The 26,242-nt window shown below is 34.8% G+C and overlaps 1 protein-coding gene across 4 annotated transcripts in view; it reads left to right on the top strand.

Moving 5' to 3' along the window:
- Positions 1 to 2,124: 2,124 nt before the first annotated feature.
- LOC119231781 (ATP-binding cassette sub-family A member 6-like) overlaps positions 2,125 to 26,242 on the top strand; it is a 50,436-nt gene continuing 26,318 nt past the window's right edge. Inside the window, exons 1-17 of one of the 4 annotated variants that reach the window (XM_054689148.1) lie at positions 2,125 to 2,230; positions 2,645 to 2,787; positions 5,036 to 5,237; positions 6,286 to 6,447; positions 7,986 to 8,089; positions 8,497 to 8,723; positions 11,027 to 11,168; positions 12,217 to 12,402; positions 16,007 to 16,154; positions 17,368 to 17,536; positions 18,697 to 18,755; positions 21,681 to 21,791; positions 22,158 to 22,333; positions 22,877 to 22,996; positions 23,249 to 23,387; positions 24,195 to 24,285; positions 25,155 to 25,294. In XM_054689148.1, the coding sequence (XP_054545123.1) occupies positions 2,209 to 2,230; positions 2,645 to 2,787; positions 5,036 to 5,237; positions 6,286 to 6,447; positions 7,986 to 8,089; positions 8,497 to 8,723; positions 11,027 to 11,168; positions 12,217 to 12,402; positions 16,007 to 16,154; positions 17,368 to 17,536; positions 18,697 to 18,755; positions 21,681 to 21,791; positions 22,158 to 22,333; positions 22,877 to 22,996; positions 23,249 to 23,387; positions 24,195 to 24,285; positions 25,155 to 25,294 (2,341 nt within the window). In that variant the 5' untranslated portion in view covers positions 2,125 to 2,208. Of the gene's footprint in view, positions 2,231 to 2,644; positions 2,788 to 3,853; positions 3,955 to 5,035; positions 5,238 to 6,285; positions 6,448 to 7,985; positions 8,090 to 8,496; positions 8,724 to 11,026; positions 11,169 to 12,216; positions 12,403 to 16,006; positions 16,155 to 17,367; positions 17,537 to 18,696; positions 18,756 to 21,680; positions 21,792 to 22,157; positions 22,334 to 22,876; positions 22,997 to 23,248; positions 23,388 to 24,194; positions 24,286 to 25,154; positions 25,295 to 26,242 lie in introns of those variants that run through there. The other 3 variants (XM_037493548.2, XM_054689149.1, XM_054689150.1) reach the window with 3 other exon arrangements.

Raw genomic sequence — 26,242 nt, 5'->3', positions numbered from 1 at the left:
TGTATCTCTATAGGATTATTTGTGTCTTCTCTGTGGGGCTGCAGGATAATAGCATTAGAAACAAGAAGGAGAACAGCACTGGGATTGTCAGCAAAAAGTAACACTTGTTAAACTTTTACAATTTTTCAGGCATTGTTGTAAACAAGTATTTTATAATAAACAATTGAATTAATGAATTTAATCTCCACAAATCATATGTGTGTGTAAATATACATGCCTATACAGTAAATTCTCATTAAACACCATCGATAGGTTGTAGGAAATTCTTACTTTAAATGAAATGGCATATAACAAAACCAATTTTACCATAGGCTGATTGATAGAAACAAGGATTAAGTTATGGCAGATTTCTGCTGACAAAAACATCACCAAACTTCCAAAGACACCACCAAACTTCCAAAGACACAAAACACTTCTAATACAAAACAGTAATTTGTATTCATTCATTTTCCAACCCTCTTAGAGTCTCTGTTCGGCATCACAGATGGCAGGGCCCTCTTGCAGCAGTTCAGGGCACAAGGTGGGAACTGATGTGCATAGGATGCCCTCCTGTGGCAGGGCACACTCACACACACCCACACACACTTACCTTGACTGGGACAATTGCGACATTTAGTAAACCTCACATGCACACCTTTTGGGATGTGGGAGCTCCCAAAACCAGAGCACCCGAAACCAGAGCACCCACTCAGACATAGGAGAACATGCAAAGTCCACACCAGCTCATCAGTGTTATCATGAAATGACATTGAACAAAATGATGTTATTTGAGGACCTGCTGTTTGTGCAGATCTATATTTATGGCTACTTTTATTATCTCCATTTTTAGGGATGAAAAAACTGAAGGGCTAAAAGTTAAATCAGTTGTGCAAGGTCATGTAACTAATGTGAATTTGGCTCCACAGTATATGCACGAACTGCTCTAATATTATTCCTAGACACGTACTATGCTGGGAGAATAAATTGAGATCCCTCTACTGTGTCCTGTGCCTGGCTTGTGCTATTGGCACTGAGTTTTTCATTTTTAATGAAGGACAGATATTTTTAACCCAAAGACTGGTCAAAGAATACACATCTTTACTCATCCTTTGGGTAGTAAGTGGTTCTAGATTCAGGCAGAGATATGAAACCTAGGTTCATAATCTTTCAAGGTCATGTCTAGGTTACAAAGGTATGACAGCACCACTTTGACCAGCTGGATTTCAGACATACCACTTCCAGTTCTGGTTTTAATTTCCCTTTACATTTTTAACACCTGGGATGTAGTTTTCTTTTTCCTTGCTTTTTCCATTGAGTCTGAGTTTCTTTATCTTTTTCTCCTTCCCTGTTAAGTTTGATTGTGTATCTGGACTTCTCCTTTTGCGTATGTTTTACCCACCATTTCAAATGTACTTCTAGCTGAATATTGGGTACTTCCTCATCATTATAGGTCACCAAATCCTCAGATTTAAATATAGAAAATGATTCCCCAAATAAAAATAAATCATGTAATTAATCAAATATATCACTGGTGATTATGTTTAGACACTAGTAGTGAGAAAAAAAAATAGCTACAGGTTTCTGAAAACCTGAACTGTATTTTAGGTGATTTAAAAGAAACTTTGACTTATTGTTGACCTGAGATTGACACGAAATTTTAAGTGTTTTTGACCCCCCCATCCTGAGACCTTTAGAATATTTTTATTATCTTTGTTTTTGTTCGTTTTTGATGTAGATGTCATTTCACTGTTGACTTTTTTTTTTTAGCAGGAGAGCTCATTACCAGGAAAGATATTTACATATATACTATGAAGGCTTTAAATGCTTCCAATGATCTCCCTCTTCCCCCAGAATATCTCTAGCTTTATGATTATTAACATCTGTGGATTGGGAGCCATGTCAAATATTTGAGATTTCCCAATTCGTGGACTTTGGTTTCCTGTTTTGCCATTTACTTTGGCAGGTCAAGAAAAGTTTGCAATTCTTTACAGGGAGAGATAGACTATGCAGTGGGAATTGAGTCCATTTCAGATTTTTCCTCCCCTTTATGCACAACAATTGAAAGGAATCTTTCTTTTTTTTTTTCTTTTTGTGCGCTTAGCAATCCATTTACTTTTATTTTGTTTTTATTCTTTGTGAAGCTCTGCTTCGACAATGGACATTGCAGAAGAAAGAAACTTGCTCACAACTCTTCATTTGTCCAACATAGAGGTTTCTCTGCAGTAGACTATGGATGGGCTGGTTTTAATAGGTAAAAAAAAAATTCATCTTCAGCACATTTTGCTCATTTTGTGTAATTAACCAAATATATCATTGGTGATTATGTTTAGACACTAGTAGTGAAAAAAAATAGCTATAGATTTCTCATACCAATTTCACCACTTTGCTTAGTCAGTTATTGTTTTCACTCATTTATTGCTATTTCCCCATCCTGGGCTCATCATGTTTGACGGGCTAGTTCCATTTTCTTTGTTTACCATTTTCTCCCTTAGCCGGGAGGTTGAAAGGCCAAGTGCACAAACACAGGGTTTGTTTTATTCCCAACCAACCACAGAACAGTTATATCCCTCCAGAATAATTGGCTTAGCAAAGAAATGACAGAAAAAAAAACCCAAATCCAACAAGTTCATCATGTACAGCTTGGTCTGACTACACCCCTTTTCAGAAACCAGTAAGATTTGTTGGGAGCAGACAACCATCAAAGTAATAAAGGAAGAAGTGGCAGTAGAAAATTGTAATTGTTGCCTTACACAAAAAGAGATCTGCTTTGCCAGTGTTTCCAGAGCGCTTTTTCTCATTTTCCTGACAGTAAGTAAAGTTCAGTGTTGTTGTGCTTGTCAAACATGTGGGTGGACACTGTAAAATCAATCTCTTTTTCAGATGTTTCCAAATACTTGTGTGTTTTCTACTGAAGACCTATTGACAATATTTTTCTGTTTTTCCCAACCAAATTTTAATGTTTTCCCAACAATAGGATAACAGTAAAATTTACTTCTGCACTAGCTAGGGGAAAATTGTTTGACTATTTTGATATGTAAATCTAAAATATTTTAGTTTTAAAGTTATACACATTGAAAAAAATTTCTCTGTTGGTTTATGTGCAAACAGTTGGGCAAAATTACTTTGCCATGTGATTTTTCTCTCCTCTCCTCTCTTCTCTCTCCTCTCCTCTCCATTAACTTTGTGATTTGTTTCCTCAGTTATTCAGGGACTTCTGAATTCAGAAATTTGAGATAAGTTATTTTATTCTTCCTATATCTCAGAATCAGGTTTCAAGTAGGTTGAACCTGGACTATTATCTCAGAGCCACTTTTGATAAGATTTGTTCAATTCACTCTAGAAGCTAAACACTATGAGAAGAAATCTCATTAGCATTACAGCTGATGGGTATAATCAATTATTTAGATGAGTTTAATTAATCAGAGTTTTGATGTTAATTTGATAACCAGGATTTCTATTTAAACACTAAGAAATTACGGGTCAGATGAGTTATACTTCAATTACTCTACTCATACAGTTGCATTTTTGTTATTAAAGGTTACAAATGTGAAGGATCTTATAAGTTCTCCAATCCAGTTCTGTCTTTTCTATTGTAATATTGTATGCTATTATAAAATTGTTAAAATAATCACTCTATCGCCACACCATTACCCATTCTTCAAAGACTTTATATTGAGCATATCTGGTATAAAATTTCACAATCATGAATTACTGAAATACATTTTAAATATTCTTGCAGTTTGTAAAAATAGGGACTATTAATTTAAAAAATAAAGTCAAGTTTTTTTCCTTCCCCAATGAGATTTTTCTCATTACATTTATTTTTCTTTGAGCTCCACCATATTTCCTTTCTGCTTGTTTGTTTAATGAACAGACTAAATGCATATGAAACAGAAAAGTGTGTATAGACAAACTCAAGCACTTCTGTGGAAGAATTTTCTGAAGAAATGGAGGATGAAAAAAGAAAGCTCATTGGTATGTGTGAAGGTTTCCCCTCACCACAGTTAGCACTTTCTGTTTTGCTGCCTAGTGATGTTTTTATTTTATATTTGTAAGCAGTGGCTGAATTGATTGATTTTGTGGTTATCTCTAGTCATCCTTGTTGAATTCTGAGACTTACAGCAGTCTCTGAAAAGCAATGTAGAATGAGGAAGACTAAAAATATTACTCATATTAAAATCAAAAAATGAGAATAAGTGAAAATTTAATTTTGTATAAATTAAAGTCACTACTCCACATAGTAGTTTTAGAATCAAGAACTAATAAAAATAGTGCCTAGCAGAAATCACAGAGTGTTAATTTGGGGAAACAAAATTAGGGGACACTGATTGTCCCCTAAATGATTGTCAGTTTGCATTTGGTAGGGGGCTATCTGTAGCCCCAAATCTCAGTGGCTTTTACACAGCAAAGGTTTGCTTTTCATCCTTTTCATGTTTTAAGATTGACAGTGGAAGTGAAGTGGGTTGGGCAGGTGAAGGAATCATCACCATATAGTCATTCAGGGACCCAGGTTTCTTCATCTAAGAATTCAGTTTTCCCTCAACCTTGGAGATCTCCACTGAATTCTCCAGTAAGATCAGGGAGTAGAGAGACTGGGAGAGAGAACTCAATTATTTCACCTCACTAAATTTCCAGAATGTAGGGTAGCATTGTGTCAAGGAGAAGAGATGACTAATGTTGGTGAACTGCTAGACTATCTCTACCATTCAATCCTTTTCATTTACTTTGATTTTCAATACAAGGATGTGACAAAAATGTTGCTATTTGCCTCTTTGACTCCACTGTGATACTCTGTATGCCACATTTATTAAGATCATCATCCATTACTAGCCTGGCTTCTCCATGATTTAATGGGAAAGGTTACCTCTAGATTTGGGATCTATGCTGCAAATGCCTCAGATGCACCTTGCATCAGGTTCCCTTTACCCTAAAGAGTGGAGAGTGTGGAGATGCCAAGTATGTGGCAAAATTGGAACTTGCCTTCAACTGTACTTTGATGTTAACTGAGTTCTTTTAGGGATATAATCTAAATTTATCCTTTTTTTCTGTGTTACAGGAATGGGGGTTTCCAATACTTTTAGCACTATATATGGGCCTATTTTCATACTTCAAAGAATATGACCTTTTTTCTGAAAAACCTCCTCAGAATCTGGGAAGAGTAGATAAATTTAATGAGTCTTTTGTACTTATATATACACCAATCTCTAATATAACCCAGCAGATAATGAATATTACGGCATTTGCTCCCTTTTTGAAAGGTAAGAATAATAATGACCAAAAAATAATTACAGGTATTACTTTATGTCATTATGATAAAATGTATACATGTTTAATGTGAAGTGACAGTGATCCATTATGCTAATTATTTAGGTATTAAGATAGCATGTAAATTTGGTTAGTTTTTCCTTTCTCTCCCAACAATTACCCTTTTAAACCCTTTCAGCTTGATGTGGGCCCAAAACATGGAGGCCTACATTTCTATTGGAAATTAATTTATGAAACAATAGAGTTACAGTTTCAAACTTGTAGAATAGAGTCTACGAAGAGTCTGTCATTGGTGGATGTGGGTGTTTTTAATGTGGAAATGCAATGATTAAGATTTATGACTCAGTTAAAAAGTATCTAATTAAAAGAAATTAAGCCACAGTTATTGAACAATAATTTCAGAACTATGAAAAAGTAGGGGCAGATAATCTAAAGATACTCTGTCCTCTATATGGTATAATTTGTAACATCTTTTGAGGTCTGTATTCTAAGGCCACAGTGTATATTACTCAAGGGTCAAAGGCCTATAGCCTGACCTTCTACTCTGTAATCCCGATTTCTAAGAGACACAATTAGTGGAAACAGAAATATTTCAAGAATATATAAAATAGAGACTATTTTGTCATAAATGGAGTCACTTTGTGATCTTGGTTTCTGCATGAGACAAAGATCCTGAGTTGCCTAAACCTGAAATTTGGAGTTTTCTGCCTGTAGTAATTACTTCGATAACCTCTATTTTTCCACCCTAATTCTCTTATAATGATTGACCCTGGCATCATATTTTTATGAACCTAAACTTGTTTTAATACCTGTCTCATGATTAAATGAAATCATTTAATTCTCATACATGTCTCCTGATTCTAGAATCTAAAACTTTAAAATAAAAGTGCCTCCCTTGCCTTTTGGGGTAAGTGTAACTGATGTGGAAATGATTTCAGTTTAATTCCAATGAAAAACCTGTGACAATACCACCAGATGTGATGTTCTGTTGTGGTGAGGCCCTAATCATCTCCTATGTGTGTTTTCACCTGTGATTCACAGGAAGAAGAATCATTGGAATGCCAAATCAAAAAGATATGGATAAAATGCTTCAAGACAATTTCCCAAATGTAGTGGAAGTCATCTTTAATGATAATTTGTCTTATAATTTAAGATTTTTTCAGGGTTATAACATTCCATTTTTGAAGGAAGATCTTATCTCAGGTGACTTTTCATATGAAATGTCTTTATGGTATTTTTCTTGTTCTTAACATAAGGGTAGGGTTGGAATGGGCAACAGAGATGCTTTTAATGTCATGTGAGAAGGTAGATAAAACACATTTTATTGTGCAACTGATTTCAAGATCAATCCTATCTTCCCACTAGAGGATGACTCAAAAACTCACGAATCATCCAACAGGTATACAGTGAACTCATAGGTGCATGTGGTGAGGGATGTGAGGGACTATCAAGGTGGATAGATCCCAGCCTCAGATGAGATTCCTGTTTAGCAAGAAGGACATACACTGAGCAGTCAACAGGTGCAAGGACTTGAACCAGGGGCCCCCAGTGAGCTGTAAGAAGAGGTGTTCTACCTGGGGAAATGCTATTTTAAGCAACATCGGAAAGACTGAAAGTCCTGCGTTTCATGTGGAAAGGCAGGTATGGATTTCCTTTAGCATGAAAGGGCACCTGTTAGTATTTTGGAAGAAGAGCAGTGTAACTGATCGGAGAACACAAACAAGAAGGGGCAAGAGAATGAGACTGAAATTACACAAGGACTAGATCCGTTGTACAAAAATGAAAAATGATGTAAAAAAATATATAAAATTAAAAAATAAAAAAAAAAAACCTTGGGCACTGGAGATCAATGGAGGTACTTGAGTCAGGGTAGAAAAGCGACTAGATTTTCAAGCCCAAGGAAGTACTCTGGACATAGCGCAGATAACAGGTAGCACAGGGCTCAGGGACAATGAAAGAAAGGCTGCTTAGACCAGACTGGAGGCTGAGCAGGAGCATGGTGTGTGCAGCTGAGGATTTTTAGAAAGTATTGATGTGACTCATCATCAATTGGGTTGGTTCTTTTCCTCTCATTTGCTGAGGGTCTTCATGTCTCACATCATTCTTGACCCTGGAAATTGAAGAGAACCTAAAGCAGAGCCTGTTCGGTTAAATCTTCCTACTCAGGGACGTGGGATGGGGAAAAACAATGTACTCTGCCAGGTGGTAATAAAGTAAGAAAGCCAAGAAAAGCAGGGTTAGAAGATAGAAACTGATTGAAAGAACTATATTTCTATCTATCTATCTATCTATCTATCTATCTATCTATCATACAATAATATACTATACTACACTATACTATACTATACTATACTATACTATACTATACTATACTATACTATAAAGTGGCCAGAAAATACCTCTGCGGTGAGTTTTCTTTAGAGAACAGACCAGAATGGAGGAAAGGTGTGAGCCATGGACAAGCACACACACACACACACAGTTTGAGCACTGGAGTGCTTTAGGTCTTGGTGGCACAGCAATGTCCAACAGGGTTAGAACAGTGTTGATTTACATATTTTTATTTACTAAGACTTTCTCTGCTTATAGAGTATCCGTAGGTAAAATTGCTTCTTTTTAATATGTGATCCAAAGTTCTGACTGATAGAGTCTCCTCTACATTGTTTTCTCTTAGATTTTTGTTTCTTATTCTCCAGTAGCCTTTATCCCATAATGTTGGTTATGCTTTTGTTTGTCGATAGCACATTGTTGGGAATTAAATGAAGACTACTCGTGTCAACTGTCCAAATATTGGAATGATGGATTTGTGGCCTTGCAAACTGCAATTAATGCTGCTATTATACAAGTAAGAAGAGTTCTAATCATTAATGGAAAATAATTCCAGAGGCATCAAGATTTTGATGAAAGATAATATATAATAAATATCATATATATTACATACTATATATCACACATGCTCAGACTTCCATATGTTCCTACAATGAAGAAGTTATGCAAGTGCTGAAATTACATTTAGGCAAAGGAACATTGATTTTTTTTTAACTTTACATTTTTAAGTTGTTATAGAATGACAGGAAATTGCAAAAATAATTTACAAAGCCTTGCCAGTTTCGCCTAAGGCATAACCATAGAACAGTAGTAGGACTGGGATGTTGACACAATAGGTACAATCCCCACAGCTTATTGATAATGTAAAATTTTCTGTACTTTAAATAATGATTTTGCTTGTTTAAACCCTAAACCCTTATTTAGGTCATGACAAATCACTCTGTGATGGAGAAGTTGATGTCAGTTATTGCAATAAATATGAAGACATTGTCTTTTATTTCTAAAGAGTTTCTTCCAAATGAGCTATTTATTTTCTACTGCTTGCTTTACTTCTCTTCATTTATATACTTTGTATCACTTAATGTTACAAAAGAAAGAAAAAAGAGTAAGGAAGTAATGAACATGATGGGTCTACAAGATTCAGCATTCTGGTGAGTATCAGATTCAAGTTATGCAAATGAATAAAAGTGGAAATTAAGAGGAAGTGAAAAGTACTATTGCTCTGGCACATCATGATTTAAACTTGATCCATCAACTACTTTTGTTTTAACTTACTGATTTTTTTAATTCAAATTTACTGTTTGTTTTATTCCCCTCAAACCAAGCACTTTTTGATATGAAAATCTAGGGGCTATTTCTGTGAATATGCCTTCATATCAAGAAAATATTATTGATGTGGACCTGTGAAATGGGAGCTATTTATAGAACAGCTCAGCAAGCCACATGGTCCCTGAAATAAAATTATGTTTAGGGAATTTTAAATTTTCTATGAAGTGTATTTTATTTACAGAGGGAGTTCTCATTCAAAATATAGGAATCATGAACCAGAAAAAGAAGAAAAATGTCTTGAAATAAAAAAGAAAGGAAGACAGTGTCTTTTCATTTTAGAAATGCAAAGAAAGGAATGGGTGGAATGTATTAGGGAAGAAGAAAAGGGGTCTATGTAAAAGGGAACTTCTTAGAGTCCAGGGCAAGCCCTGTAGCCCCCAGAGAATAAATAGCTAGGCCCATGTCAACTTTAGATTAAAATCACATAGGTAAAGAATATTTAGATGTGGAATCATTCTCAGGGTAAATGGTTCCTAGTATGCATGTAAACTAAAACTTAGCAAAGTGAATTTTTATACATGTCCTTAAAACTTAGAAGGAAAAAGTTTCTGAAACGTTTTAAATATAGGCTGTTTATTGGAATACATTTTGTGACAACCTTTTTATTTACTAATGTAATAAATGTAATCACTACTTAAAGTGTGATGCATTTTTTATTATGAAGGTTTTCCTAAGTTTGTTAACACCACCCCTCCCCTCTCAACTCATGGCAATGAAGTTCCTTTTTTCCTAGGTTATGTTTTAATTTCCTCCATTCGTAATTCCCCTACCATGATTTTTCAGTTCCTACCAATAGTAGTTCCCCTCTGCATTCAGGAAGTGCCGTGTGCAGTATGTTTTTTAAAAATGCTGATTTTTCTAACAGTTTGAATCATCCTAATGACATGAAATGTAGAAAGAAGTCAAATAAGCAGGTAACGTGTTCTACTGGGACATGATAATGCAAGTTCCTGTTTTAAATACTCTTGCTATTTTCTTCAGCAATTGAATTGTTATTTGATCAGGCATTTTTATGTAGGGGAAAGAGCTCTGGATGGAGTGAAAGTCTCCCACTTCCTCTCAGCTGTGTAGTTGATTTACTGTGTTGATTTTTAGTACACCCATTAACTAACAGAATAGCAGTTTATTCATCTGCAAAATGAGGAACTTGCCCTAAAAACACCCTATAGGCTTGTTAGATCTGAGATTGAATTCTGTTTCTTTATACCTACCTCATAAAAATGTGAACAGTAGCACAGGGAAAGAAAACAGTGTGAACACTGCATTTATACTATAATTATTTCAGTTTAAGTCAATAGCATTTAAATTTAATATTATATTAAATATATTAAAGTTAGTATAATAACACATTAGATATGATTGAATACAATCTGTTGTGTATTTAAATGTAACCAATTTAAATGTAATATTGTTAGTTAAAATTATTTTTACCATAGTATATATCCATTTAAATAAAGAAATCACATATAGGAATGGCAAGAATGGAGTGGACTTAGGGGAGTTATAAAATTCTATTTTTCTACTAATGTGGAGAATGGAGGTGACTATACCTAAAAATGCTGAAATTGTCATCATTCTCCAATTTTCTATGGTTGTTTAATCACCAGATGTTAAGTTTCCTTCCAATTCTAAAGTTAAAACAATTTGATAATACATAATGCTGAAGAAACAAAAACCTCATCCCCTTTAAATCAGTAGTTTCACCTTAGGGAAAATTTTGTGCATTTTCCCAAGAGAGACAAATCCAAGAATGTTCTAAGCAACATTGCACTCAAAATAAAAATTGGGAACAACTTAAATGTTCTTGCTATTATATATGCAAACAATGAAATATTATACAGCAGTATAAAATATTGTATATGTTGATCGAGAAAGACAAGTTGCAGAGGAATACATGTAAGATGATACTATTTATGCAGTTTTCCTAGTGTTATATGATATGTGCATACAGCGCTGACCCCTAGTCAGTACAGCCATGCCAATGTACTATTAGCAGTATTTTAGTTGTTAGGGTATGTGGCAAATGCAAGGAGAGCCATTGTATTAGTTTTTTTAAAAATATTTTTGTGTTTTTAATATTTCAAAATAAAATTATAGTAATTGAAATATTTTTGTCTTTGTTTAGGCTCTCCTGGGGTTTAATGTATGCTGGGTTCATCATCATTATTTCCATAATCATTACAGTTATCATAATATCTGCCCAAATTATGACCACGATAGGTTTCATGGTCATATTCACACTCTTTTTCTCATATGGTTTATCTTTGGTAAGTTCATACGTTTATTACCAGTTTCTCTGCTTTAGGTCGTAGTTATATGTAACAAAAATTAATGTCTCAGCAGACAAAATAGTTACTTCTTTTATACTGTATGCATGTGTTTGTGTCCGTGTGTGTGAGTGTAAAAATTTATGGGTATGTGTAAAGACAGTGATGTGCCTAAATAAAACTGGACCACTCCATTGTATAAAGGTCTGAATTAAATGATGCACTAAAAAGAAAAAAAAATTTCACTAAGAATATGAAAGACTTTTCTAGATAATTAATGAGGATGTCCTTGGTCCTCTTTTTTTCCTCAAAAGTCTCCCATTGCAGGGCCTCCCCGGTGACACAGTGGTTGAGCGCTGGGCTGTGAATCTGCCCGCAGCCTCTGCAGCGCCAGTTCAATCCCCAGCCGCAGGCGAGGGTTCCACATGGTGTGACAGACCTCTCCTGCCATGCCCGCTGCTTCCCTCAGCAGTGTATTTTGTCAGTCTGCCTGTTCTGCTCCCCGCTCTATTTCTGGTGAATTCTCTTACCTTTCTGCACTCCTGACTGTACCTTGTGCCTGTATAAATAAATAAATAAAATCTTAAAAAAATTAAAAAAAAATGTCTCCCGTTGCATAGTAGATTTTCACATCTCTTTTCCCTCTTAATTGCACCATGTTCTGGCTTCCCACTCTTTTGTGAACAAAAGTCTCTAATTTCTTTCACATTCCAGGTGGTTTTCTGGAGAAGTTGTGTAAGTACTCTTTTTAGTACATTAATTTAGTTTTTCGTCAGTCTTTCCAAAACTGCATTTCCTATCCTTTCCTCAGCTCATTCATTGTCCAGTTATTCCCAACCTTTTCTTAGCCATAGAAGCCTAACTTAAGAGTAGCGCATGTAAGGATCCTCTTTACAAAGGAACTGAGAGGAGTGAGTGTAATTCCACTGTAATATTTTCTTTATTGTCTCACTGATAAATATTTGTTATGATATAAAAATTCATATTTTATTATGCTACTCATGATTCTCAAATATAAATAAGAGCTAGATAATTTTTTTTCTTTCAGTTAGCTTTGTCATTCCTGATGAGTGTGTTGCTGAAGAAAACTGTCCTGACCAGTTTGGTTGTGTTTCTCTTCACACTCTTTTGGGGGTGTGTGGGGTTCACTACCTATTATAAACAACTTCCTTCATCTTTGGAATGGATTTTAAGTATTTGTAGCCCGTTTGCCTTCACTGCTGGAATGACTAAGGTAAGAGCATAGTTCATTGGTTTATTATTAAACCTTCCAACAAATTTGATCCTTCATGACTTCATCATTATTAAATTTTTTTTAATTAAAAGCTTTTATTCTAAACTATTCTACTCAAAAGCTAAACTTGAAAATGTTATTTATTACAGTGTAGAAAAATTAGCATCTCAGGAAATTTGAGTAAGAAAATCTTGAATAAGATTTTCCACACTGAAGATACATTTTCTTGCTGAAGTGCTTTTGTCTCATTATTTTCCATATGCAAATATTTAGCTTCTTTTCTCTTCACATAATGAAAGCATTCTGCTAGTTTATTAAAAATTGTTATGCAAGTTTCTTTTTGTAACCTCAAATATGAAAACTTAAGATGTAAATATAGTTTAACAAATGCAAAATAAACAAAATTAATCAAGAATAGATCAAGAAAAAGAACTTTGTCACAACCCCAAAAGTTCCCCCAAATACTCTAAAGGTAAAAATTTTGTAATTACTTGCTTCCTTGCTTTTTATTATCACCTCAGAATATGTTTCCTAAGTATAAATTTTAGTTTAGCCTATTTTCAACATTATAGAGGTAATATTGTACAAAGTCTATTATTAAAAATCTGACTTTTTCTCTCAGCCTGATGTTTTTAGATTTCATCTATAGATTATATGACGCTATAGTATAGTGTTATGTGGCATTTTGTTGTGTGACTATGCTATCAATTTTCCTATTTATGGACAAAGTATTTTCCAGTTTTTCACTATTATTATCAATAACTGCATAAAGTCTTACACATATTTCTTAATGAATATGAACATTGTGTACTATTTGGTATATGTTGTCAGGGTACAAAGAAGATCATCCCATATTTCTCCAGAGATATGTAAGCTGCCAAATAATCAAACAAGCATCAAACACATGGATAAGAGAAAAGAAAACCAAAAAGAAATTTACTAATAACATTTAAAATTTCTGTATAGAAAGGAGAGACCTAGTATGTTGGAGGAACTCACCTCATGGCTTCATATACCGTCTTAAACAGCCTAACCAAGACAAAAGAGGTTGGGAGGAAGAAAGGGGGAGGTCAGTGAGGGAGCTTACCAAGGAAGGCACAGTAAACAAATATAGGCAGATTAAAGCTTTGCCTTATCCAGTCAAAGAACATGAGGAGATTCGGTCTCCCCAATACCGTGTGAGGGACATCGTTACAGAGAGACTTTCACATGCTGATGTCTTTTTCAAAAGCAGCATCAATCCAGCCTGAGAGCCTTTCCACGAATTAAACCTTTTAACAAGGATATATTTTGGGGTGATAGATTTTTGCTCCCTTATAATATCTAGGAGATGGATAATGGTACTTAAAATATGTGCATCTCAATCTTCGTAGGGGGGCACTACCAAATATTTTTCCAAAGCGGTTGTATGAATTTTTGCACCAGTAGTGTTTCAGAGTTCTAGTTGCTCCAAATTTTCAACAACATTTGGTATTATCAGTCTTTCAAATTCTAGTCACTCTTGCAGATATGTAATGATTTATCATTGTGATCTTATTTTTCATTTTCCTGCTTATTAAAATTGAATACCTTGTCTTATGCTTAGTGGCTTTTTGTTTTTTTTTCTTTTTGTCTCTCAACTCTTTTCCCCATTTTTACTAATTTTAATCTTTTTTTGTTGTTTTGTAGGAATTCCTTATATATGCCAGATATAAGACAATTTTCACTTGTTACTGACACACATAGTGTCATAATGGTGATTTTAATGAACAGAGGTTCTTAATTTTAATGTAGAATGTTTTTCTATCTTCACAAAATCATGGCATATACCAAGATTTTAAAGATATTCTCCTGTGTTTATGCTGGGAGCTTAATTGATTCTATCTTTATATTTATATATAAAATCCATTTCAAAATAACTTTTGTGTGTTTATAGGTAGAGGCATTATTTGTCTTTTCACATGATATCCTATTGTGTCAACTCCACTTATTGAAAAAACATCCTTCCCTGGAATGAATTACAATCTCAACTCAATTAAGAATATATTAACCCATCTGTCTACCTATGTGCTGTTGCCACATTGTCCTAATTTCTTTGCTTTATAATAGGTCTTGACATCTTATAATAATTTTACAACTTTATTTTCTTTTTTCAAAAAAATCTTTTCTTTTCCAGGTTGTTTGCAATGGTATAAATTTAGAATTTACTCACCAAGTTATACATACAGATTGTGCATAAAGCTGCTGAGAGTTTGGTGCTGCTGAATTTTCAGTCAAGTTGAGGGAAATTGACCCTTTTTTTTTTTTGGTCATGAAGATTACATATCATTTGTACCATTCATTTTCCCTTAGTAATTGTTTTAGTTTTCAGTATAGTCCGGCATATTTTTGGTTGACTTACTCAAAGGTTTTCAATGCTTTTGATGCCATTATAAATATTATAGCATCTGTGTTTAAATTCGTATTTCTGAATGCTTGTTGTTAATGTAGAAAGATGTAAATGATTTTCTGCACACTTATTATATTCTTTTATAAAATCAAGTCCTTTTCTAGGTTTATCTTTGAGTTTCCTTACATATAATCATGTTGCCAACATAAAATGATGGTTTAATTTTTCCTCTTGTAATCCTTATGCCATTTATTTTTCTTGCCTATTGCACAGAGCAAGACTTCTGCTACAATATTGAATAGAAATGCAAGCAAAGAAAAAAGCTTTCAGCATTTCACAGTTGAGCATGATTTTTGGTGTTGGTCTTCACACCTCTAAATTCATCAGATTAAGAAAAACTTTTTATCTTAGTTTGTGAAAATACTTTATTATAAATGGATATTAACTTTTATCAAATGTTTATTTCTTCAAATATTAAAATGACCACATTAATTTCTCCTTCAATGTATTTTATGTTGAACTACATTGACTGACCTTCAGATGTTGAAGCAGGCCTGCTCTCAACTTTGAAATGCTGACATTTTAACATAGAGAAGTTGTGGAGTATCTAGGGTGAGGAAATGGACTTCAAATCTGGACTTCCTGTATTCTAATTTCAATTTTGTCACTCCTCACTATGTGATTTTTTAACTTCATATAGTTAGGCTACTTAAACTCTCTGTGCTTCAGTCTCATCATATGTGAAATACAGATAAAAATAATCAGTCCTACTTCCTAGAGTTATGATGAAGATTACCTGGGGGAAATATAAAAAATACTTAGCACAGTGCCTAGGACATGGCAGCTATTTATATGACAAAATTATGAGTATAAATCTTATATTTAAGAAAAGAGGTAAATTTTCCTATCGATATCTTAAAATGCTTCAAATTGTTCTTATTCTTTCTAAAATTTGTATTTCTTTGTTGTATATAATAGGTATTTTATATTATGAAGATTTACAAGAATAAGCACCTAAATTATAACTTAAAATTCTTGTTTTTAGAACATTGCTTTTTCAAATCAATATTTCCTTCTTATATTACTTTGATATCTACAAAATATAAATTATTTCACTAATACCTTCATTATAAGAGCTTCTTGAAAAAGTTACTTTTTAAAATGATTCTCCTTAATGTTACACTGAATTACTTTTATTTACTTAAATATTAATTGTTATTTTTGTTTGAATCTTAGATTATGCACCTGGATTATACAACAAATGGCATAAGTTTTTCTGACTCTTCAGGAGACTCATATATAATGATAGCAATTCTTGCCATATTGGCTTTTGATGCTCTATTCTACTTGGCATTGGCATTATACTTTGACAAAATCTTACCTTGTAAGTAGCAGTGGATTTTTGTCATAATTCTATAGATATTGATCACACTCAAGATTTTTTCTTAAGGTTATGTAAATATATTTTAAGAAATGAAGAAAAACAAATATTTCCCATCACAAGCTAAATGAGTTCTTTATTTCACCTTTATAGTTTTAATGGTCTCAAGGAATTTTTAGGTAAAAATGTATTCTTCTGACTTTAATATAATACACCTAATAGTTAATACAGCAATGATAGTTACAATGTGAATTATAATTTTGTTTCTTTTTTCAAGTACCCTAAAGCATTTCCAAGCATTTCCTAATAAAATTTTCTTCTTCTTATAAGAATGAGGGATGGTTGCAAACATCTGAGCACAGTTAGAAAGAAACTCAGACACAATATAGTGAGGTCTTCCTCACTGTGCCCTGTTTCTGGATGAAACACTTGAGATGTCCATCCTCGAAGGAAATAGCAAAAGGAAAATTAGAGAGGAAACTTGCAGCATTATTCTGAGCTTTTATATATATTAATATATTTGCAGCATTGTATTAGATTTTTATCTTGCAAACAATGAGAGAATTTGTATAAGTCCAGAATTCCTTCACACATAATGGAATTAGAAGACTTTTCTTCCATATACTATCTTATCTTATTTTTCAATGTCCCTTCCATTTGGATTGGATTTCAGTTTGTCTTGATATATATCTATGTATTTATTTCTCTCTGTCACTTCTGATTAGTGCAGGATGACACTAATAACAAACACTGCTCATTGTTTTAAAATCTGGAAAATGATCATCTGTTCATCTTGAATAATTAGAAATTCTTGCCCTTTTGATTCACAGAGCACATAGATTTCAGTATTGTGTTCACTCATCTGTTGTGGTCAAGTACTTTCTTAAATTCACAAGCATGTTTCCAATTATTTCTACGTGCCAGTTAAAACTTTTTTCTCAGGTGTTTGACTTGATTCATTCTGCCAACTGCCTTTTTGATCAAACTTTGATTTGTCCTTTGTCAAAAGTTCTATTATACTGTGTGACTTTTAGGATGATATGTTATTTCCTCTGAATTCTCACTGTTTACTGTATTATCACATCTTCTCAGTGATAGGAAGTTAGAAGGGAAAGAATTTCTCTACAGTGATTAAAAACCCAAGACTGAACGAAGCTTCTCTGCTTATAGTTCTGATATTGTTGTTGTGATATTTTATTGCCTCTTGATTAATTAGATGGAAATGAGCGCCGTTATGCTCCACTATTTTTTCTGAACTCATCGTCTTGTTTCCGACGCAAAAGGATTGGTAATAAGGTCATCAGAAAGGAGACAGATCTTGAACATGCTCCTAATGATTATTTTGAGCCGGTATCTCCAGAATTCCGAGGAAAAGAAGCCATCAGGTGATCTCACATACTAATATATGGGAGCAAGGCTAATCAGTTATTAACCAACGACCAGCTGAGCCTGCAGCAAAACACTGAAGAACAACTTGCTTTTGTGGATGTCACTTGGAGCCCCAGAGCCATCACCCTAGCATGTTTCTTACCTGCTACTTGAAAGGGAATTTCTCTTTGCCTAGTTACAGATAATGTTACCATATCACTTTCCACTCTGTCATCCTCCTTGATCTTGTCTCTCGCCCCCCACCTCTTACATATAGATATGCTCTTTTCTCTCTTTGACTCCTTTCTTCCTTGGTGTTATCTGTTTTACATGGAGTGATGGAAGAAGTAAGAAATTTGGACTCCAGTTCTCAAGTTTGTCATACCACATGCCCCTCTCATTTGATGTATAATCTTGGACTCTGTCTCAGTCTCCTCTATGATGCAATTAATTTTCAGAGATGCATTTAATTTTCACAAAAATCTTGTGAGACACTTTTATTTTGCCCATTTAAAAAATGAGAAAAGCGAAGTACTAAAAGGTTAAGTCTGTTGCCTAATGTAACACAGATAAATGAGGAACTGGGATTGGAATCCCATCTGGCTCCTGAGTTTATGCTCTAAACATCTGGCTACTCTATAGAGATGCCAGGAAGTGAAGGGAGGTGAATAAAATAGAACTGAAGCTGGGAAGTGAAATATTTCCCTCTATGACAAATACAGAGTGACCTTATGCACCCAAATTATGTCCTTCTAATTCTGAGGGCAACAGCCTTTCTCTCCCAGCTCCATAGAAAACATTTATCCGAAAGACAAAGAACAAAAGAGGAATACTGAAATCATTAGTGGCGAAAGAGTGCAGTTAAGTGAGCTGACCTGTCCGAGAAAAACTGCCAAGAGACTAGAGGAAGTGAGGATCATTACAGAACATTCTCTTTTTCTAAGCAAAATCCTAATAATTTTTTGTAACCTTCTAGACATTTATTTTCCATCTCAAGAGAAGCAACAGAAAATAATACTTTACCTTTCTATGTAGAATGGCTTTAACATCTTTTATCTCAAAGGAAGGCACTGATGGCACCTAAAACTCTATCTAGCATTGTTCCTGATCTGTTGTTACTTTAGATACTGTTGTGACTTCTGTGTTGGCTAAGGAAGTAACTCTTTTGTCATTTCAGAATCAGGAATGTTAAAAAAGAATACCGAAGAAGGTCTGCAAAGATTGAAGCATTGAAAGGTAGAGAAAAACATTTCATTGTTTTTATTCACTTTTTAATAAAAAGAATGGGAAAAAATGAAGGAAAACTTTGAAAATATGGAAAAACAAAAGAAAAAAAAGAAAAGAGATATAATCTAATTCCATCATCTGGAATTTGACCTGTTTAATACCTGGATGTGAAATCCTTCCAAATGTTGCATTACAAATTTACGAAAATGGTTTGTACAAATGACAATTGTGATTTCTCTTTGTTTTTCAACATGAATTCATGATAAACAATATTTTATTTTTTTGCATGCTGAGGAAGGAAATCTTGACTTAAAATACATAAATTATGTTTTATACTAGCAGGGAATTTGCATAGTTTCCATGTTCTGTGAGATTAAGACAAAATAAGCTGCAGTTTTGATCATGGATTATATGTCACAAGTCACTGCCCTGTGACATAGTTTACAATGTCAGTGAACCAATTTATCTGATACTGCATATTCTCACAAATGTAGCTTTTTATAACAAACATTTAAATAAGCATCAAAATAAGTACCCATGTTTCATAGAGAATAGCATGTTTTAAATAATAATAATTTTTAGGAGGGAGTTGAATGAGTTTTACAAGCAATTGAGAACTTAATAATTAGCAAAGAAAAACCATAGATCCCCCCAAAAGGTTGATAGTTTGCTGTGTATTTGCTTAGATTGTTTTCTGACAAATGCAGCACCCCTCTACTTGCTCTTCCTTACTCCTTTGAGATTCACTATGTATTTCGACCATTTAACATGCTTATCAGTATACATGTTCTCTCTCCAGATTTTTCTCATCGAATACTATGTAGATTTGGCTTCTTCTTAATTTTAACCACAGAGAGATTGAAATATTTTTAAATTTATCATTTCAGTTTCCAGAGCACCTTCTGAACTGCTTCTACACATATCAGTGACTGAGTTGCTTCTTATGTTTAAACATCTTAAACTTCTGCAATAATTTCTTCTGTTTTCAACAGTAGCAGAATCTTAAAAAGATTAAAAGGAATGAGCAACCATACATTAAAAACAAACATGAATAACAGAGCAAATTGGAGTGATTCTGGAATGATAGGGCCTGGGAGGAAGGACAGGGCACCATACCTCGCATCTGAATCTGCACACACGCAGAGCACAGGCTGCACAGACATGCTCTGTGACTAATGATCTGTTTTCTTGGACTGAAACTCTTGCTTTGAACTGAGATTCCTGACCAGGTGACACCATCTCAGCCTGCTCCTCCCCATGCACCTAGTTCTTCTTATGACATTGGACACCTCAGGATGTATATTTAAAATCCCTTATCTGGCCTCCCTGGTGTCCTTGGGGTTGAGTCTCAGCACTATTAAGGTATGGCCGGCCACTGCGGCCTGAGTTCGTTTCCTGGCCAGGGAGCTGACCCACATGGAGCAGCAGACCCCTCCTGTCTCCTGTCTGCTCCCCTCAGCAGTGTATTTCAGTAGATCCACTTTTTCTGCCACCCACTCTGTCACTGGTGAATCCTCTCATCCCCTGCACCTTTGGACTATACCCCATCTTTTATGCATAAATAAATAAAATAAATCATTAAAAATATTACTGGTAAGTTCAAGTGACATGCCTTATTTTTATTTAATGCAATTATTCTTTTTTTTAAAGACACATTTATTTAGACTCATAATCAGACTATTACATTTAACAATCAATAGCATGGGTGCAAAAAAAAAAGATCCTACATTAAACCCTGTGCTGGAATTCATTTCACGGGTCATTTTCAAGATAACTAGTGCTACTTTTTTTCTTATCCTTGAATATACTCTTTTTCCATCTTAAAGAAATCCATAAATTTTACTAATGTACTTTTTTAGTTGTCCCAATATTAGAAATTGTTTAATCTTTCTGGTGAATCTGAAAGACCATTTCATGCATCTTTATTACTTATTTTTACTTTGGTCCATTTTAAAAAGGCTTCTATTCTATTCTGTTGGTCAGTGTATGTGTCCTGGACTAGTAACATACTAATTAATTATTATATTGATTTTTATATTTCTCCAGTGTATTTTAACACATTGTGTCAAGACTAATCATACTTTTCATTAATTTTTCTTAATGATTTGAGTTTATTTTTCCAATGATCTTTAGAACTTCTTCATCAAATTGTAAGTGAGGGTTTTAATGAATTAGATCAAAATAGGAAGAATTTTCTCTTTACATAAATTATCATTACCAACACACTGAGTAGCTGAATAAACTGAACCTTTTAGAGTTTAGTTTTATCTGAGATCATTCAGATAGAAAATGGATGAAGTGGAATTGCAGGCCCAGTCACAATTAATTTCAGCATTGTTTGAAAGTGGTTACATAATTTAATTGGAAGGACTGATCTTTTAAATATAATGTATTATAAGATTCTTAAGAATTTTATCTTGCTCTGGCCAACAACTTTCCATCATGAAGCTAGTTAAGTGATTCTTTTATTGAGATGTGAATGTAAAAAGTTTATAACAAAAGAATAGAAAAATGGGCATTGGGAAAAGTAAATTATTGGTAATGTATTTTAGAAGTTAATTAATGCCATAAAAAATGCTTATGGTTTAATATCTGAAAAAAAAGACTATAAAAGAATAGATTTTGATTAAAGTTTCTAAATATATATGTATATTTACATATTTATATGCACATGCAAATCTACTGGAAGTAAGTGTATTACAAGGTTAATATTTGTAATTATGGTTAATTTAATCTTATCCTCTAAGTAATTATATTTATTTTTCAAACATTCTACAGTAAACATAATTATTTTAGCAACCAGAAAATATTGATTTTTTTTTTTACTTTTGAAGTATTTGACAATACAAAACTAAAATAGTCTTGCTCTGTTTTTAGTATCAGCCCTGCCTAATGCCCTTTATTTATAATGTTGATACTTCATTCTACAAACAGGTTTGTTCCTGGACATATATGAAGGTCAAATCACAGCATTTCTGGGTCATAGTGGAGCTGGCAAGTCTTCATTACTAAACATCCTTAATGGGTTGTCTGTTCCAACAGAAGGTGAGCAAAAAGATATCTGAAGGGCAAGATGTCTGATAATTGAATCAGGTCATAGGCATGCCTCTCTTGTTTTAATGTTTAAATTTGACTGCATACGAGAAAATAATACTTGTTTTTCTGAATTATCAAACACAGTGATTTTGAATGTATTTTGTATTTCCCCAATTTTTATGAAATTCAGTATATTGATTCTACTTTCTCAGGGCAAATACACTACTCATGTGGGAAAAATTGGTAGTTGTTGAAAAACTTGGAGTCATTATTTTAGACATTTGTGAATACATGTCAATATTTTCCTAAGTAAGATCTTCAAGCATTAATAAAACCTGTTATCTTGACAATGTTATTTTTAACTTTTATTCTTAGGATCAGTTACTGTCTACAATAAAGACCTCTCTGAAGAGCAAGACTTGGAGGAAAACAGAAAGATAACTGGCTTTTGTCCTCAATTCAATATTCATTTTGACATGCTCACTGTGAAGGAAAACCTCAGGCTGTTTGCTAAAATAAGAGGAATTCAGCCACAGAAAGTGGAACAAGAGGTAGACAGGCTTGCTGGGATTAGTTTACCTGCCAACCACTTGCCAGTTAAATCATGACCTCAAATTCCCCTCAGTATTGTACCTGCCCTGTTATGAATACAATTTAGACAAGGAGGGGCCTCCCCGGTGGCGCAGCGGTTGAGCGCTGGGTTGCGAAGCTGCCCACGGCCTCTGCGGCGCCGGTTCGATCCCCGGCTGCTCCCCAGCCACCGGAGGAGGGTCCCACATGGCGCGCAGACCTCTCCTGCCGCCCGCTGCTCCCCTCAGCAGTGTGCTTCGGTCCTTCTGCCTGCTCTGCTCCCCGCTCTGGCTCTGGTGAATTCTCTCACCCTCCCGTGCTTCTGACTGTACCCAGTGCATGTATAAACAAAAACAAACAAACAAACAAGTAAATAAATAAAATAAAAAAAAAATGCCTCTATAAAAAAAAAAACAATTTAGACAAGGAGGCCCTATGAAAAATAGCTACTGTTACAATGAACAATTAAAATTACATAATGTGGATCAGCTGGTATTTCAAGCTTTGCATGTTTTCTTGTTTAGGTACAAAGAATTTTATTGGAATTGGACATACAAAACATTCAGGATGATCTTGCTAAGCTCTTAAGTGAAGGACAGAAAAGAAAGCTGACCCTTGGTATTGCCATTTTAGGAGATCCTCAAGTAAGTGAGATCATGCAAGTGGAGGAAAACAGATTGACTATCAATTAAAAGTTAAGCTCTTCTTTTGCCACGAGAAATAGTAGCACTTTCATTATAACATATCAAAAGAAACTCACTCTTCTTACTGTGTATATTAGGTATATTGGGCATAAATAGTTGCAGCATCATTACTATCTTTTGTTGTTTCTAAGCTGCCATGTAGAGGTAGTTAAGGTGGGAGAGACACTCGTTTTGTATCTTTTCACCCTGTAGGTTTTGATATTAGATGAACCAACAGCAGGACTGGATCCCTTTTCAAGGCACAGGGTCTGGAGCTTCCTCAAAGAGCGCAAAGCAAACCGGGTGATTCTCTTGAGTACCAATTTCATGGATGAAGCTGACCTCCTGGCTGGTAATTATGGTGCTTTAATGTTAGTAGCAAATAAAGAATTTGGGAAATGTTTATTCCCATAGCAAGAGATCTACCATACTCACCTCTCTGCTCCAGTGTTCTATGTGCTGTAGAGGATGGCAAAAGCCCACTCCCGCTGTAAACTTCCTTGCCATCTGTGCATTGGGTAGGTTGTGATCTCTAATAAAAAATTGTGATTTTTTTTTCAGACCAGCTATTGGTCAATTTAAATATCTGAATCTTTAGCACAGATTTTTTTTAATGTCGTGTGTGTGTATAGAAGAACTGGGGTATAGGCCAGAGGTGTGGGGATGAGAGGATTCACTAGAGACAGAGTGGGGAGCAGAACAGGTGGATCAACTGAAATACACTGCTGAGGGGAGCAGCGGGGAGACAGGAGAGGTCTGCTGTGCCATGTGGGTCAGCTCCCTGGCAGAATTCAAACTCAGGCCTTAGTAGTGATAGCACTGAGACTTAACCCCTAGGCCACCTGGGGAGCCCTTTAGCATAGATTTGGTTGAAAAATACCCAATTCATTCATTCTTTAGCATCCAGAGTAGAAAATATGCCTGGAGAATTGTTTTGTTTTTTCTTTTGCAAAAGCATAAAGGAGGGCACTGAAAAAGACTGGAATCCATCAGCTCATTTTAATTGCATGCATGTTATTGCATATTTCAAACATTCAAATGTTCATTAGCTTTAGTCTTGCCACAGAACACTTCTGAGCTTTGACTCCTTACTTAGACTTTTGAGAGCATGACGAAATGGCTCCTAATATCCTTGACTCTTGCTTCTTTTTTCACTTAGATAGAAAAGTAATCATGTCCAGCGGGAGGCTGAAGGGTGCAGGCTCCTCTGTCTTTTTGAAGAGAAGATGGGGTCTTGGCTATCATTTAAGGTAAAGATTTTGGAGACAGACTGGAGCTATCTTGCGTACATAAAGTTCAGTACAAATTTTTCAGCACTGACTTGGAAAAAGTAGCATTTGTGAGAGAATCAGCCTGTGGCACTAATGGATAGTGCTTCCTAAATGTTTTTCCTCCATTCCTGCCTCTTTATATCCTTACTAATGCTAATGACAGGTAAAGCTTCAAAGTGGTAAGCCCAGGGAGACGGATGCCCACAAGGCTACTTCATGGACCACTTTGGCCAAGGAGCTGTTCTGTGTAGCCCTTTAAGCTTCTACCTTCTTCCCACCCTCCATTTACCTCAGCTGATCCAGAAAAATTCCATAATATGTCTTCATTTTTGGCACATCATCAGATAATTTCCAAAGCTGGTGTCAAAAGTGGGAGTGAAGTTGGCAGTAGAGAGTGAAGAAATTGCATCTAACAAGAAAGGCTAAAAAACTTTAAAAATGAAACAACAACCCACAGCCAAAGAAAACACACATGTAGGCCAAATTTCCTTCTTCACTGCTAATCCCTGATACCTTCCCAGTATGCTGTAATAATTATTTCCCTGGAAAGTCTATTCTGCCTCCTGCTTTCACCTCCTTCATCTATCTTCATACTTGATAAATACTTTCAATTATATGCTGTATTCTTTGGTGTATTTGTAGTTGTTCTGAGTTTACACAGCTTCTCTGTATAGATCATAAGATTTTTTTCAAAACAATGACATTATTACTACTGTTAGTTCTTCATTTTGTTTGTCCCATAAAGTCCAGTAAAAGTAGTACTCAAAGGAGAGATATTCAATAAGAGCTCTTCTCTCATGTTAGTGATGGACAAATACAAATGAATTGTCTTTTCTTTTAAATATTAGTTTGTACAGAAATGAGATATGTGATCCAGAAAAAGCCACATCCTTCATTAATCAACATATCCCTGATGCTGTATTAAAAACAGAAAGCACAGAAAAGCTTGTGTATACTTTGCCTTTGGAAAAGACAAATAAGTTTCCAGGTAACTTAAATATGATTTCTATGGATGCCTCTTGGGAGCGGATGTTCATATTATTACTATAATCTTCATCGTTTCATGGATTTGGGTTTCATTTTAGGTGGGGTTCCCCAGAAAGCAGAACTTGAACTGAGGATTTTCGAACTAGTCATTTGTTTGGTAACTGATGCCTGGAAGCACCAGTAGGAAACAGGGGGAAGCTGGGGAAGTCTGAGTTACTGAGCAAGTTATTGCCATAAGCAGTGGGGAGAAATACTGCTGGGGATATAATAAGTGAATATCAATAACTGGACGTAGAGTTGTATCCCTGCAGGATAGAGCTGGGGTGCTGGTCATCCTTCCTTATCCATTACTGTTCATGAGGTGCTTCCAGGAGCTTTGATTTTCTGACCCTTCTGACTTGTGTTCAATATGAGCTGAGCACCCTTCAAAGTAAAGGAAAAACTGCCCTCAGGCAGATTTACTGCAGGTGTAAGAGCAGGAGATGAGGGGTAAAGCATTAAGGCGTATGCCACAGGTTCCCTTTCCAATTTGGTTTAATGTGTGCATTCATTTCACAGAGAAGAATGGAGTTTATTCCACAAGGTCTTCACCATAGTTTTGCATCCTGCTGGGTAGCTGTACCAAGTAGGCTTTTTTGATAAGGAGTCCTAATTGCTGACCCTTTGTACGATGCTTACTATGAGTCAGGTGCTGTTCTTATGAGTTCATATATATCGATTTACTTAGTCCTCTCAAATGGTCTATGAAGTGGGTGCTATAATTTTCTCTGACTTATAAATGAGGAAATGTACCTTGGTCTTTTCTGATTAATAGCTTCCTTTGAGTTTAAACATTAAGTTTAAAGAGGTAGTTCTCCTGCTCACCTGTGACTGTGCAGGTGCCTCTCTTTAACTCCTCCGTAATAGACATGTCCAAGGTTTTAGGGATACACAATTAGAGATATGAGTT

This window comes from Talpa occidentalis, unplaced genomic scaffold (genome assembly GCF_014898055.3).
Source record: "Talpa occidentalis isolate TD23 unplaced genomic scaffold, MPIMG_talOcc4v2.1 talOcc4.7, whole genome shotgun sequence".
Lineage (NCBI taxonomy): Eukaryota > Metazoa > Chordata > Mammalia > Eulipotyphla > Talpidae > Talpa > Talpa occidentalis.
Note: the sequence above shows the minus strand (reverse complement) of the source record. Positions and strands in the feature narration are given on the sequence as shown.